Source organism: Convolutriloba macropyga, chromosome 1, assembly GCF_964194025.1.
Source record: "Convolutriloba macropyga chromosome 1, txConMacr16.3, whole genome shotgun sequence".
Classification (NCBI taxonomy): Eukaryota; Metazoa; Xenacoelomorpha; order Acoela; family Convolutidae; genus Convolutriloba; species Convolutriloba macropyga.
The window spans coordinates 58,180,481-58,197,141 of NC_134468.1; the positions used below are offsets into that span (position 1 = coordinate 58,180,481).

The 16,661-nt window shown below is 35.1% G+C and overlaps 2 protein-coding genes across 4 annotated transcripts in view; both read right to left on the minus strand.

Moving 5' to 3' along the window:
- The window catches only part of LOC142340818 (RNA-binding protein 25-like), a 259,293-nt gene that overhangs the window by 239,959 nt on the left and 2,673 nt on the right, over positions 1-16,661 (minus strand). The window lies entirely within an intron of this gene.
- Positions 9,266-16,661, minus strand: part of LOC142340826 (ankyrin repeat domain-containing protein 13C-like) — a 55,064-nt gene continuing 47,668 nt past the window's right edge. For 2 of the 3 annotated variants that reach the window (XM_075391579.1, XM_075391565.1), the window contains exon 7: positions 11,957-12,445. In XM_075391579.1, the coding sequence (XP_075247694.1) occupies positions 12,110-12,445 (336 nt within the window). In that variant the 3' untranslated portion in view covers positions 11,957-12,109. Of the gene's footprint in view, positions 9,977-11,956; positions 12,446-16,661 lie in introns of those variants that run through there. The other variant, XM_075391572.1, reaches the window with a different exon arrangement.

The following is a 16,661-nucleotide window of genomic DNA, read 5'->3' on the forward strand; positions in this document are numbered from 1 at the left end:
ACTACTGAGACCGAAAAGTGGCAAGGGGACTTCTTTCGGCAACTTCTGGGACCGCGGACAGAAAGAAAGAGACGTTTGTGTTTTGCAACTCAAAGGGATTATTTGAGTGAGCAAATTTAAGAGGGGAGTTATTTCGAACTTTTGATTTTCTTGCTTTTGAGCTAAAGAAAAGAGAGTTCTTAATTTTTCTTTTTTGTTTTCTTTTTCTTGAAGTTGTTTTCAGTGCATACTACCCCATTAACTAAGCGCACGGCTAGTAGTATACACAAATTGAAAACAAAAAAATCTGATTGTCTGGTCTGTTAGGAATACATACTACCCCATTAACTAGGCTCGCGGCTAGTAGTATGCAATTTTTTTTGTGAAAGAAGCAATTTCGCAAATGTTCTGTTGCCTCTTTACTAAATGCAAAATCGAAATGCTAAAATTGAAGCTTGTTTCAAACCAAACTCAGGGGGCTCAATGAATAGGTTTTCTAAGATCTAGTAATTGTTTATTTCAAAACGTCAGGAAAACATTTTTTTTTGAATTTTTTAAGTCAAAGATGCAATTTTGCTAAATTCGAGCTGCTTCTTTACTAAAGTGCAAAATTGATAAACTAACTTTAAAAATTGTATTATGGCAAACTGAAGGGGCTCAATTAACGGGTTTTTATGGATTTAGTAATTGTATCTATCGAAATGTCAAAAAAACGTTTTTTGAATTTTTAAAGTCAAAGATGGAATTTTGCCAAATTCTAGTTGCCTCTTTTTTAAAAAGCAAAATCCATAAACTAACTTTAAAACTTGTATTATAGCAAAGTGAGGGGGCCAAATCAATAGGTCGTCTTGGATCTACTAAAGGTTTATATCATAACGTCAAGAAAACAATTTTTGATTTTTTAAAGTCAAAGATGCAATTTTTGCCAAATTCTAGTTGCCTCTTTGTTAAAATGCAAAACCCATAAACTAACTTTGAAACTTGTATTATAGCAGACTGAGGTAGCCCAATCAATAATTCTTCTTGGATCTACTAATTGTTTATATCATAACGTAAAGAAAACGTTTTTTGAATTTTTAAAGTCAAAGATGCAATTTTTGCCAAATGCTAGTTGCCTCTTGGTTAAAATGCGCAACCCATAAACTAACTTTGAAACTCGTATTATACCAAATTGAGGGGGCCCAATCAGTAGGTCTTCTTGGATCTACTAATTGTTTATATCATAACGTAAAGAAAACGTTTTTTGAATTTTTAAAGTCAAAGATGCAATTTTTGTCAAATTCTAGTTGCCTCTTTGTTAAAATGCAAAACCCATAAACTAACTTCAAAAACTTGTAATATAGCAAACCGAGAGGGCCAAACCAATAGGTCTTTTTGGATGTACTAATTGTTTATATCATAACGTCAAGAAAACATTTTTTGAATTTTTAAAGTCAAAGATGCAATTTTTGGCAAATTCTAGTTGCCTCTTTGTTAAAATGCAAAACCCATAAACTACCCTTAAAACTTGTATTATAGCAAACTGAGAGGGCCAAATCAGTAGTTGTTTTTGGATCTACTATTTGTTTATATCAAAAAGTCAAGAAAACGTTTTTTGAGTTTTTAAAATCAAAGATGCAATTTTGCCAAAATCTAGTTGCCTCTTTGTTAAAATGCAAAATCCATAAACTAACTTTAAAACTGGTATAATAACAAACTGAGGGGGCCCAATCAATAGGTTTTCTTGGATTTATTAGAAAGTTTTCACTAAAAGGTTGGAATAACGTTTTTTGATTTTTGGCGCTCAAAAAAGCACTTTTTGCAAATTTTTCGTTTTTTGAACAAAAATTTTACATAAACGACTAGACTTTAAAGAAGTCAATTTGAAGTCCAACGGAGGTGTTCTATTCAACTACTAATTTTACTGTTATATAGATTTTTTGAGACAAATTCAGAAAAATGTTTTTTAATTTTTCTGATGCAAAAAACGCTATATCGTTTTTTCGTACAATCTGTGTGTCTTTTGCTGCTAAATGCTGACATGTGGTTTCTCATGGCTATTTTTTTTTTCATAAAGCATCGACAAAAGCTCGTAGCTCGTTGGGGGACAATTTTCATGTTTTTGAGATTTTTGTTGCAAAAAAATCAAATTTTTTTTGGATACGTCTAACCGGGAAAGGGAATTCTGAGGTGACAACTGGGACCTCGGGCTATCATCTCTTGGTGACGTCTGCAACCAAAAAAAGTCAGGCCTTCTTGATCGGACGACGTCTGGAACCCTTGAAAAAAAATCTCCTCGTCTTTGGTGACGTCTGAGACCGAAAAAAATCGTCTTGGGGGGCTTTTCTTGATGTTTTGAAGACGTATCTTATCTCTTCTTGGGGGGGGGGGGGGTGATGTCACACTCTTTGTTTTAAAAAAATCCGTTTCAGAAGGTAGACGATTGCTTCTTAATCACGGAGGTAGGTCTCCATTTTATGTAATGAAACATATATTCTAGACTTTTGGTTGCTCATATTTGGTTGCGACTTCTTGTCAGATGTTTTTGGGAAAGAGTAACTCTCAGGTTTTTGGCGGTAGTTTTAATCATCAGCAAATGTCATGCTTTTCTTGAGTTCCCAAGGTCATTGGGAACAGCAATCGCGGACGGAGTCGTTTGGTTGATTTCAACTACTGTATAGTTTTAAGAAGAAAACTTTCCTTCCACTTATCTGCAAAACTGTACTTCTAACTTCAATTTCAAACGAAGTTCATTATTTTGGTGCCCTTAGGTTCTCTAAGAGCACTAGGTTAAAATCTTAATCCCCACGAGCCCCCGTGTCAGGGCGAAGTCCCTCGGGCGACTAAGATTTTGTTTTAATATGTATTTACTTAGTACTGGCAAGGCCAAACGTTCACAACTTCTGTCAAGGTTACCCCTACTTAATTTGTTGCATCTTTAGAATGGTTATTGTTCGAACTTTTCCGAGGAAAATGTAGGGAACGGTTTTGCAGGCCGACGCTTTTTTCTCCCGCAAAAATGAAAACTTTTTTGCGCATTCTACAAAGATGAAAACTGTACCAATAGAAAGCTTATTAAGTGTGAAATTCTCTCTCTCTCTCTCTCTCTCTCTCTCTCTCTCTCTCTCTCTCTCGCTCTCTCGCTCTCTCTCTCTCTCTCTTCTGCACTGCATAAATACATAATAACATTGACCACTACTGCTAAAATTAATTTTTGATATTGTGTGCTACAAAACTACATAAAAGTATATGAATACGTAGATCTTGTCTGTTTGAGAAAGTTTTGAGGTAAGAGATTTTTGAGCTGCATCGGTAACTTTACAAAATAAGGCGAATTTACAAAAAAATGCAATTGTCATCTCAATGTTCCGAACTTTTGCTTTTTTTGTTTTTTGATCTCAATGGGCGCCAAACTAAGTTTCTTTTAGTCGTACAGATGGGTTATTAGCCTAATTTTAAAAACCATAATTCGTTTAAAGGCGTTATTAACCGGAAACTGAAGCTTTATTCCAAAAATTTTTTCATGTTTTTTTGGCTTTATTTATTTTGGATCATTTTCGCTGCATTGTGTGCCCCATTACGTTATGCACTCGCCAGTTACAGAGCACGTGCCGCAGATAATATGCGACCAGTAAGATGGGGGGGGGGACACAAACAAAACTATCAATTATTTGTTATCTGTTTATATCTTACGTGACAATTTTTTTTCCTGCTAGTCTATAACTTTTGCGAAAGACGTTGTTGTAGTTTCATGTTTTCACGGTTTTTCTCTATCTCTGTTTGAACTCAATTTAATGTGAATTTGTCCGTTTTCGAAAAGGTGCCCGTTTTCTGCGTTTTTCTCATTATTGTCACTAAACAAATTTTCTTTCACAATGGTCAAACTTCAAAAATCACTTGCAGATTTTAAAATTCTCATTTAATCCTTTTGGAGCAGTTTGTATAGTTAATGACATCTTGAACAAAAGTTTTTTAGCACTTTTTTTCGAATCAACGGTTGAATCGTATTTTCTGAGGCGTCCATAGGCAAATTTTGTCAATTTCGCCTTTGTAAATTTTACAGAAATAAAAAAAAATCTGGCTAGTTTTTATGTTCTCTGAATAGAAAACAAGAAAACGACACTTACCTTTAAGAATTAAATAAAAACTTAAAAACTTATGCTGTCTCGCATTTATTTCAACTTTTTACACAATTGCGATAAAAGACCAGTACATTGCGGATATTTAATAATTCGAGATTAAAACGTTTTAAACTAGGACTATCTATATATTCAGTGAACCAAAAATTACGCAACAAAATATCAAAAAAATATGGTTGTGGTTACAATTCATTGCAGTTTCAAAAAAATTTAAGATACACTATAAAAGAAATCCAACAACTTAGTTGTTTTCCTCACACAAAAAACAGCCGGCAAATTGCCGGAAAAAAGCCGCTTGTGGCCTTCCATGGAATTGAAACAACTAAAGAAATATAATAGACAAATTGCGCAGCAGTCCCTTAATAGACCACTAGACTTTTTGAGCTAGACTCGGACTGTCATTTTATGAGACAAATACGCTCTATAAGTTCTAAGACCTTTTTCACAATTGATATTCAAAATCAAAAACTCAAGACTCTATTTCTCAAGAATTGGGGCATGTACGTTTGGCGCTACTTAGATGCACACTTGATCTTCAACGATGAAATGTTCATAAAGTTCATTAATTGAGTTCAGAAGTCATTTCTTGAGTGAGGTAAGTCACGCAATTGATCCAAAAGCAGAACAAAAGACGTCGCGCACAAAAATTGTAACTGCAAAGCAGTAAAAGTCACTGAAAATGAAAAAAAAATCAAAGATCGCAAGAATCGTCGATGAAAACGACAAATTAAAAAAACATATATAAAAATCCTGAAAAACGGTCCAAAGAAAAAAATGAATAACCAACAAGTACTCTACCTGCCCAGAAGATGAATTGAACAAAGCCAGCCAAACATAAACAAAATCTCAAAAAATTGAGAAACGAAAACGATCAAACAAACTAAACAAAAATATACTCATTGCTAAAACGATTGAAGCTTTTAACCCGAAGGCAAAATTTGATCCCTTTATAAGTACCTATTTCAGAAATCTGTTCAACAAAAATTGTTATCTCTGTTATTGGTCCAGTATTATGTCTGCCAGACCTGAAAAGTATTCATTAGCCCATGAAGATCGATTAAATCAGAAAACGACAGAAACATCAAAAAATGAATTCATCAATTGCATTTTTTACAGAAATCTTGCCGAAAATCCTGATATTAATATATTCAGAATAATTCATGTGCCTCTAGAGGATATTCAGTAACCAAATTCATGGGCTTAAAAAACGATAGGTAAAAGACAAAAATTTTCAGAAAAAATTTCAAAGTTTTTCAAAAAATAAAACTTCGTTCTATTAAGGCGTTGAAAAACATTCCATTGCCTCTAGCAACTATGTAATGGCATACTACCAAACCTTGGAGAAGTTACCTGGCTGCTTAGCCAAGAAAAGATCACAAAAGACCTTCATCAAATTCTAAAAAGTTCAACCTAAGACTAATCAAACACACAACTCAAAAACTCAAAAAAAACTGAAAATTTTGCACCATTTTGAGCTCAAAAACTCCTAAAATTGACCATTTAACCTGAAATTAGGGCCATCCCAGCAGCTGCACCACTCTAAGCACTTGAAGGTCTACTAAAGCCCACTTTGTGTCTCTAATGAAATTTAATGCCTACTGGGCTTTACTTGTTTATCGCGTTTTTTGAAACCTGTTTATCGAAAGATCAGACATTGAAAAGTGTGCGAAAACATCTTGAAAAAAAGAAGCCCCCAAAACAATTCAAATTCTTTGAATTGTAAAAAACGATATTCCCCAATAAAACCCCCTATCGTTTCAAGGCTATTAAAAAACGACTAGCGTCAGACGTAATCCTCTCTCTCGAAAGAGGGTACAGCGAGCTGCATTTCATCTAAAATGCGGTTGTTTTGTACTCATAGAACAATAGAGCTAGCCAGATTTTTATGTATAGAAACTCAATTTGATAAAAATTCACCTAATGACGCCTCAGAAAATACTATTCAGTCTTTGATTTGAAAAAAGAGCTCAAAAATAATTTTCAAAGAAAAAGTAAAACTCATTTTTGTTCAGTGTTTTTAACGATACAGACAAATCCAAGATCCAAATTTGAGTTTTTAAATCCAGTAGTGATTTATAAAGTTTGACTATCGTCAAATTGGTCTAGGAAAAATTGCACTAAATGGCCACAGAACAAGCTTCAATTGTAGGAACTTAAGTGATTCTAGTGCGTCTTAATCAAAATGATGGAAATGAAACAATTAAATTTCAATAACAGAAACTGCTAAAGACTCGTTTTAAAGCATCAAATCGCCATAAGAAAAACATCCTTGCTACCTAAAAGTAAAACAAAAACAACTGAAAATAACCGAAACAGTTGAAATATGAATCCAATTTTGTTTTTAATTTTTTGGCGTCACTGACTTTGAACTAACGAAAACAGCTAATTGCAATATGGACGGAAAAGGAAACAGAAACTCCTTGTTCATTCATTAAATCTGCAATTAGAAGGAAGAGACGGATCGTCTAAAAACCTAAAATTCGTCTGTTTTGTAAAAATGTCTTAGTTAGCACGCAAACAATAACATACCCGGCAGATAGCCGGAAAACAGCCGCGATAGACGCTTGTGGCCTTTGGTTATTTAAAACAATTTAAAAAAAGAGATAGACAGATTGACCACCAGTTCTTCAATAGACCACTAGACTTTTTGATTAGATTCGGATTGTCATTTTATGACGTACGCTCTATAAAGAAAAAGCGCTAATGGAGCTTTTTCAAAATTAATATTAGAAATCAGAAACTTAAGTCTCTAATACTCAAGAATTAGGGCATATAGGTTTCGCACTACATAGATGCACACGATTGATCTTTAACTTAAAAATGTTCATAAAAATTAAAGTTCATTAAGCGAGTTGAGAAGTCAGTTTTTTTGATTGAGGTAAATCACGCAATTGACCTAAAAGCCGAACAAATGAAGCACACACAAATTATAGCTGCAAAGCATAAAAGTCACTGAAAATGAAAACATCAAAGATCGCAAGAATCATCGATGAAGACAAAATAAAAAACAGCAGGACAAGTCCTGAAAAATAATCCAAAGAAATAATTGAAAATCTTTGAAGTACTTTACCTGACCAGAAGATCAATTGAACAATGCCAGCCAAACACAAACAAAATCTCAAACAATTGAGCTAAAACGATCGGACAGTTTTTAAAAAAAACTACACTCATTGCTAAAACTATTGAAGCTTTTACCCCGAAGGCAAAACTTGATCCCCTTATAAGTACCTATTTCAGAAATCTGTTCAATAAAAATTGTTATCTTTGTAATCGATCCAGTATTATATCTGCCAGACCTGAAAAATGTTCATTAGCCCTTGAAGATCGATTAACTCGGAAAACGACAGAAACATCAAAAAATGAAATCAATTGCATTTTTTACTGAAATCTTGCTGAAAATCCTGATATTAATATATTCAGAACAATTCATGTGCCTCTAGAGGATATTCAGTAACCAAATTCATGGGCTCAAAGAACTATAGATGAGACAAAAATTTTAAGAAATAATTTCACATTGTATCAATAAATAAAATTTCGTTCCATTAAGGCGTTGAATAAATCATTCCATTACCTCTAGACACAACTTAAAGACATACTATCAAACCTTGGAGGAGATTACCTGGCTACTGATGCAAGAAAAACTTAAAAAAAATAAATATTTTCCAAAAATTTGAAAAAGATTGCAAACTTTTTTTTAAAAATCGGATTGTTAAATTTTTGGAAATAACTCCAATGACACTAAAAATCATGCAGTAAATTTTTAATAGACTTCGTTCAATATGTTTTCTGGCTCTTGAGGCTGGACAAAAACAAAAATTTTAGGAAAACTTAAAAAACTGCAGATTTACCCAAAAAATTCTTGAATTCGAGATATTAAATAGTTTAAGACCATTCCATAGTTGCTAGAAATTATGCAGTGCCCTATTATCAAACCCTAAAGGAGATTCCCTGGGCCCTGAGTTTGGAAAAGCTCAAAAAATGACAATTTTCAAAAACATTGCAAAAATTAGTATCATTTTGCGTGTTTGCAGTACCAAAATATGGTCATAACAAGAAATTTTGTCTCGCAAAAAGGCTTCATCAACTTTTAAAAACTTCAACATAAGACCAATCAAGACAAAAACTTCAAAAAATCACAAAACGACATGAAAAATTGGACCATTTTGAGCCCAAAAACAAATGACTTTTTGAGGCCATCCCAGCAGCTGCACCACTCTAATCACTTGAAGGTCTACTAAAGCCCACTTTGTGTCTCTAATGAAACTTAATGCATACTGGCTCTTACCTGTTTATCCCGTTTTGAAAGATCAAAGTCATTGAAAAATGTGCGAAAACATCTTAGAAAAAGACAGCGCCCCAATACAATTCAATTTCTTTGAATTGTAAAAAACAATATGCCCCAATAAGAGCCGCTATCGCTTCGCGGCTATTAAACAAACGACTAACGACAGCCGTATTGCTCTCAAAAGAGGGAACAGCGAGCTGCATTACATGTACAGTGGGGTCGTTTTGTACTTATAGAACATCAGAGCTGGCCAGCTTTTTATGTTCATAAACTCAATTTGATAAAATTCATCTAAAGACGCCTCAGAAATTACTATTCAACCCGTGATTTCAAAAAAAGGGCTCAAAAATAATTTTTCAAAAATGTAAAACTCATTTTTGTTCAGTGTTATTAACGATGCAGACAACTCCAAAATTCAAATATGAGTTTTAAATCTGCAAGTGATTTATGAAGTTTGACTATCGTCAAATTGGTCTAGGAAACAATTGCACTAAATGACCACAGCACAAGCTTCAATTGTAGGAAATTAAGTTATTCTAGGGCATCTTAATGAAAACTTAAAAAATATGCTGTCACGCATTTATTTCAACTTTTGACACATAATTCTCTTTACTTAAAACTGTAAACATATGGTTCAATAACATAACCATGCAGAAAATATTCGACAAATCGACAAGTTGGAACAAATATTGACAAGAATCCAATTTAGGGCTAAAATGTTATACAATTTGATCAAAGTATGCCGAAATCGTAATTTGACAGTAAGTGGACCAGTTTCAAGCAAAGATTAATGAAGCGAACTTAGATCATTTCGGATTTTTGGAACTTTCTGTCCCATGCACAAGTCCTCTTGCAGAACTCGACCTGCTCTTGACCTCGACTATTAAAACAATGAAGATGTGCAATTATATAACTTGACTTTATACAAATAGACCCAATACATAAAATATGACCAAATATCTGCTAATATTTTGATACTAATTGCTATCAGTATTTAAGTAGTGAAATAAACTTTTCATAAAAATGCAAATGGCTATAACTGTAGCAAAAATATGACAAAATAATATTTACATAAGGCTAAAACCACTAAAATGACTAGAGAGCTAAAAACTGAGATTCATGATTCCAGGAATGATTCAGAGCTAAATATGAACAAGTTTTGTCAAGATCAGATAGCAAAAGTTTGTCCTATATCAGCAGTGCAAAGATGAAGTTCATGGCACAAATTGGGTCGTCAATAATCGTATCGTTCAAGCGATCAACCCACTTCGAGATCGTCAACCTGTTCAAAGCCTTCTGGGACGGAGTAGAAGAAATCCTCTCTGGCACTCAGAGGCAATTCTAGCTGGAAGTCTTCCATGGTGATCTGGCCCTGTACAGTTGGAAACACTGGCATTTCAATGTAGACTGGGAAGCCAGGTGGTAGACCCCTCTGCAGAAAGTTCTTCAGTTTGTTGAACAATCTGAAGTTTGAGAACAGCTCTAGAATCTCCGTCAGCTTCTCGATTGATAGTGGGAACTGATTGCTCATGGCAAGACAGCCTTTAAAGCTTTTCGTTTGGTTCTTGATTTTCATCGGTCGACCAACAGTCACCTGAAGAGAAATGATACATTGCAGAACTAGTTACAGTTGTACAAATGTACTTGAGACGGTAAAATAATCCAAGCATTAGTCAAATTATAGATTATGGTGGATACCAACTGATGATTTTTTTGATAGAAAACAATTTGACTGTCGTTTCAAGAAAGAATCGAAAAATTATGCTGCAGTTCTTACAATATCAGGTAGTTGATTAAACAATTATAATAAACATAACCAACTAACGTCGGGCGAATTGCTCTCAAACGACCGTCGAGCGGTTGGCTTCGTCAGTAGCTAGCCACGGTTTAGTGAGGCTTACTTTAGATTAATTGAAGGGGCGTAAGGTGAGCGCGGCGGGGGTGCAAAAGTGCAATGGGGGGACTGCGGGGGCGGTGGGTGCGGGATCAATCTCTAAGAACCGCCCTTAACACCATAAGCATCAGTTTCCAAAACAGTTTCTGTTAATCGCATACTTGAAGACTAGTGGGCTGAACGGCTCTAAGAAACTTTATGCAACACGGCGCTACCTCTATCCCGTTTCTGAAGACGAAAGTCAGACTAATCCGCCAAGCAAAATAAATGAATAAAAGAGACAAACAGGATTAAAATATCGGCTACAAATTGCTTTTAAGAGAAATTAACAATGATTTCCTAAAAAGTATATGTTAAGTCAATTATGATAAAAAACATTTCTCCTATAACTGTTAATGAGGATCACAGATGACATTACGCCACATAACAGAGATAAAAAGTGAACGATAAAGTGAAGGAAAGAAACCCTAACCGACAGAAAGAGAAAGAGAGAGAGAGAGAGAGAGGAATATTTTCCATGATGGGATTCGACTCTTTAACTTCCAGTTTTCTAGCCTTGTTATAAAACCAAATAAAAAACTGAAAAAGGCAAAATTATAAACAAAAGCTTTCAACTTCGCAGTTTAAAAAGTTCAAAATAATTTTTTGTCTCGAAAGTTCTGTCAAGTAGCCCATCTCCAAGACTTGAAAAGTTTCGTTGGCCAGTAATGATCGTTAAACTCAGAAAAGGACACAAAATATTGAAAAACTTTTAAAAACAATTGCAAAGTTTAACGAAATCTTGCTAAAATTCAAAATATTAATGTCTTAAGAGACTATCCAGTATCACTGTCTCAAGCCTGAAATAGTTTCACTGGCTCATAAAGATCCATACACTTCAAACATAAAATTTTCCGAAAATTTGAAAAAGTTCTTAAAATTTTATCAAAAAATTACTAAAACTGGAGTCAAGAAATACTAATAACGATTTCATTAACTCTAAAAACTATGCAGCGGTTTATTATCAAACCTTGGAGGAGGTCCAGGGTCCCTGGTGCCGGAAAACATTCGAAAACATGAAAAAATTGCAAACTTTAGAAAAATAGCTTAAATTCGTGATACTAAAATCTTGAAAAACATTCCATTACATCTATAAACTATGCAGTAACACATAATCAAACCCAAGAGGAATTTCCGTGGCTCTTGTGGCTAGGGAAACCTGAAAAGTATAAAAAAATATAAAAAAACTTTTGACGAAATGCTAAAATTCGCGATGTTAAATGTTGAGACCATTCCATTACCACTAGAAACTATGTAGTAATCTTTAATTAAAACCTAGATGAGGTTCATTGACACCTAGGGCTAATAAAATTTAAAAAAAATGTCAGCATTCAAAAAGCTTGAAGAAAATTGTGCAAAATAGTATAAAGTTGCGTGTTTTTAGCGAGTGGTTGTTCGTCAGTTATTAGAAACTGGGGGTTGCACCGAGGGCTGATGGGGGTAAACAGTGGGGTGGGGGGTAACAGCGCGCGGGGGTGGGGCAATAGTGGGGGGGTCAACAGTGGAGGGGTCTTCAACCTCTAAGAACCGTCCTTCACACCATAAGTATAAGTCTCCAAAACAGTTTGAGCTGAAACGCTCTAAGAGCACTTAATGCCCGCTGGGCGCTACCTGTTTATCTCGTTGCTCAATTTAAGAGCTAAAAACTGAGATTCATGATTCCAGGAATGATTCAGAGCTAAATATGAACAAGTTTTGTCAAGATCAGATAGCAAAAGTTTGTCCTATATCAGCAGTGCAAAGATGAAGTTCATGGCACAAATTGGGTCGTCAATAATCGTATCGTTCAAGCGATCAACCCACTTCGAGATCGTCAACCTGTTCAAAGCCTTCTGGGACGGAGTAGAAGAAATCCTCTCTGGCACTCAGAGGCAATTCTAGCTGGAAGTCTTCCATGGTGATCTGGCCCTGTACAGTTGGAAACACTGGCATTTCAATGTAGACTGGGAAGCCAGGTGGTAGACCCCTCTGCAGAAAGTTCTTCAGTTTGTTGAACAATCTGAAGTTTGAGAACAGCTCTAGAATCTCCGTCAGCTTCTCGATTGATAGTGGGAACTGATTGCTCATGGCAAGACAGCCTTTAAAGCTTTTCGTTTGGTTCTTGATTTTCATCGGTCGACCGACAGTCACCTGAAGGGAAATGATACATTGCAGAACTAGTTACAGTTGTACAAATGTACCTGAGACGGTGAAATAATCCAAGCATTAGTCAAATTATAGATTATGGTGGATACCAACTGATGATTTTTTTGATAGAAAACAATTTGACTGTCGTTTCAAGAATCAAAAAATTATGCTGCAGTTCTTGCAATTTCAGATAGTTGATTAAACAATTATAATAAACATAACCAACTAACGTCGGGCGAATTGCTCTCAAACGACCGTCGAGCGGTTGGCTTCGCCAGTAGCTAGCCACGGTTTAGTGAGGCTTACTTTAGATTAATTGAAGGGGCGTAAGGTGAGCGCGGCGGGGGTGCAAAAGTGCAATGGGGGGACTGCAGGGGCGGTGGGTGCGGGATCAATCTCTAAGAACCGCCCTTAACACCATAAGCATAAGTTTCCAAAACAGTTTCTGTTAATCGCATACTTGAAGAGTGGGCTGAACGGCTCTAAGAGAACTTTATGCAACACGGCGCTACCTTTATCACGTTTCTGAAGACGAAAGTCAGACTAATACGCCAAGCAAAAAAAATGAATAAAAGAGACAAACAGGATTAATATATCTGCTACAAATTGCTTTTAAGAGAAATTAACAATGATTTCCTAAAAAGTATATGTTAAGTCAATTATGATAAAAAACATTTCTCCTATAACTGTTAATGAGGATCACAGATGACATTACGCCACATAACAGAGATAAAAAGTGAACGATAAAGTGAAGGAAAGAAACCCTAACCGACAGAAAGAGAAAGAGAGAGAGAGAGAGGAATATTTTCCATGATGGGATTCGACTCTTTAACTTCCAGTTTTCTAGCCTTGTTATAAAACCAAATAAAAAACTGAAAAAGGCAAAATTATAAACAAAAGCTTTCAACTTCGCAGTTAAAAAAGTTCAAAATAATTTTTTGTCTCGAAAGTTCTGTCAAGTAGCCCATCTCCAAGACTGGAAAAGTTTCGTTGGCCAGTAATGATCGTTAAACTCAGAAAAGGACACAAAATATTGAAAAACTTTTAGAAACAATTGCAAAGTTTAACGAAATCTTGCTAAAATTCAAAATATTAATGTCTTAAGAGACTATCCAGTATCACTGTCTCAAGCCTGAAATAGTTTCACTGGCTCATAAAGATCCATACACTTCAAACATAAAATTTTCCGAAAATTTGAAAAAGTTCTTAAAATTTTATCAAAAAATTACTAAAACTGGAGTCAAGAAATACTAATAACGATTTCATTAACTCTAAAAACTATGCAGCGGTTTATTATCAAACCTTGGAGGAGGTCCAGGGTCCCCGGTGCCGGAAAAAATTCGAAAACATGAAAAAATTGCAAATTTTATTTTGAAAATAGCTTAAATTCGTGATACTAAAATCTTGAAAAACATTCCATTACATCTATAAACTATGCAGTAACACATAATCAAACCCAAGAGGAATTTCCGTGGCTCTTGTGGCTAGGGAAACCAGAAAAATGACAAAATTTTAAAAAAACTTTTGACGAAATGCTAAAATTCGCGATGTTAAATGTTGAGACTATTCCATTACCACTAGAAACTATGTAGTAATCTTTAATTAAAACCTAGATGAGGTTCCTTGACACCTAGGGCTAATGAAAGTAAAAAAAATGTCAGAATTCAAAAAGCTTGAAGAAAATTGTGCAAAATAGTATAAAGTTGCGTGTTTTTAGCGAGTGGTTGTTCGTCAGTTATTAGAAACTGGGGGTTGCACCGAGGGCTGATGGGGGTAAACAGTGGGGTGGGGGGTAACAGCGCGCGGGGGTGGGGCAATAGTGGGGGGTCAACAGTGGAGGGGTCTTCAACCTCTAAGAACCGTCCTTCACACCATAAGTATAAGTCTCCAAAACAGTTTGAGCTGAAACGCTCTAAGAGCACTTAATGCCCGCTGGACGCTACCTGTTTATCTCGTTTTTGAGGACGAAAAGTCAAATGCGACAGACGAAAAATCAGTCAAGCAAAAAATCGCATTAAAAAAGACCGACAGGACTAATATAGTTGCTACAAACTTTGTTTGAGAGCAATTAAACATTAAATCACCCTACCGCGCAGCATTTGATATATTACAAACCATAAGTCTGATAACCCAAAGAATCGTATCTTTGTAATACGAATGAACAGTTGTCTTGATTTTCACATTAATAATTGAACCCCCAGCTGCAGTTGAGTACAGATTGTACTCAACTGTATTTTTGGATATGTTAAAACAGTTGAACTCTGTTGGCCTTTACAACTTTCCTTTATTAAGTACAAACTCTTCAGGGAAACGGTGAAACAACCCCTGCTGAAAATTCTCGCAACCAACGGGGCTCTTAATTGAACCCTACCCCAAAGACTCACTGGCTAGATAATTGCGAAAACATGATTAAATATTAGAGTTCATCCTTGAGATGAAACAAATCTTCATAGCATACTTCTACTAACATCTTCTTCATTGCTGCAATACAAAACGAATCACGTTACTCAGAGAAAATTCAGATATAAGCAAGCCTACTTTTTTGATAAGCCTGACCAGCACGATGTGTATTTTTATCAATAAGCTCGTGAATTTTCAATGAAACACTTGTCTCGAAATGACGGAGCCATGATCACGTTAACAGATTATACAAGATACTAATTTGGTTGCTCAATTCAGCTGAGTGTTCTTATCCTCAAATAGCAGGGCGAATCGGTGTGTGCGAAGCACAGAAACCTTTACAAGCCAGACGTTTCCTTCAATAAAGGTCGACCAATAACCAAACAAGTTATAAAAATCAATGAAAACAATAACTAATAATTCCAAGAAAAAATATTTTTAAAAAATTTCAATTATTTCAATTAAAAAAATTACTCTTTAAAGCTTCCCTCAAACAATTTTCAGTTAATATGCACTGGTCACAGTAAATTTGAACACCTTCAGTGTTAAAAAAGGCCAAAAACTGCTCGCGTGAAAAACTTCATGAAGAGTGGATGTACTTTACGCTCACAACTAACTCAAAAGCGTGTATTAGTCAAACATGAAGAAAGTGCCAATTCAATTTGAAAAACGAGAAAGCATAAAAAAGCTTTTTCAGTAGATGACGGCGGCTATTAATAAAACTATAGACTAATTAGAAAAAGCACAGCACGACCGCTGTTCAAATTCACTCAAAACAGAAACATCAAATTTAACGCTGACAACGAGAACACAGCTGTTACTATTCGAAAACATCAAACTTTAGATGAAAAATGATGTTAAGGAAAGTACAAGAACTGAAAAATGAAGGAAGCCTTGACAAAAGAATTGCTTTGGAAAACTTGGCGCTAGATTTTAAACGGTAGAAAATTAAGGATCAAAAGCTCTCTGACAGAAGAACTTGAGAAAAAGCGAACATTGCGTTGAGACCTTGAAAGTCCATCGGTAGCGAATGAAAATATTGAAGAAATTGGACAAGAAATAACAAAAATGTCCTTACTGCTTTTAACGAATTCTGCATTCCCTTATCAATAACAGAAACTGCTAAAGAAAAACATCTTCGCTACCTAAATGTGAAACAAAAACAACTGAAAATGAACGAAACAGATCAAAATGAATCCGATTTTGTTTTTAAACTTTTGGCGTCAGTGGCTTTGAACTAAAGAAAACAGCTAATTGAAAATTGAAAGGTAAAGGAAACAGTAACCCCTTGTTCGCCCTTTAAAACTGCAATTAGAAGGAAAAGAGACGGATCGTCTAAAAACCTACAAACCATCTGTTTTGTCAAAATTTCTTAGTTAGCACGCAAACAATAACATACCCGGAAGGTTGCCGGAAAATAGCCGCGATAGACGCTTGCGGCCTTCCGTGTATTAAAACAACTAAAATGAGATAGACAGATTGACCACCAGTTCTTTAATAGACCACTAGACTTTTGGTTAGATTCGGACTGTCATTTTTATGACATACGCTCTATAAAGAAAAAGCGCCAATGGAATTTTTTCGAAATTAATATTGGACATCAAAAACTCAAGACTCTAATACTCAAGAATTAGGTCATATAGGTTTCGCACTACTTAGATGCACACAATTGACCTTTAACTAGTAAATGTTCATAAAATTTTAAGTTCATTAAGCAATTTCAGAAGTCATTTTTTTAGTGAGGTAAGTCACAAAATTGACCTAAAAGCAAAACAAATGACGTCACGCACACAAATTTTAACTGCAAAGCAGTAGAAGT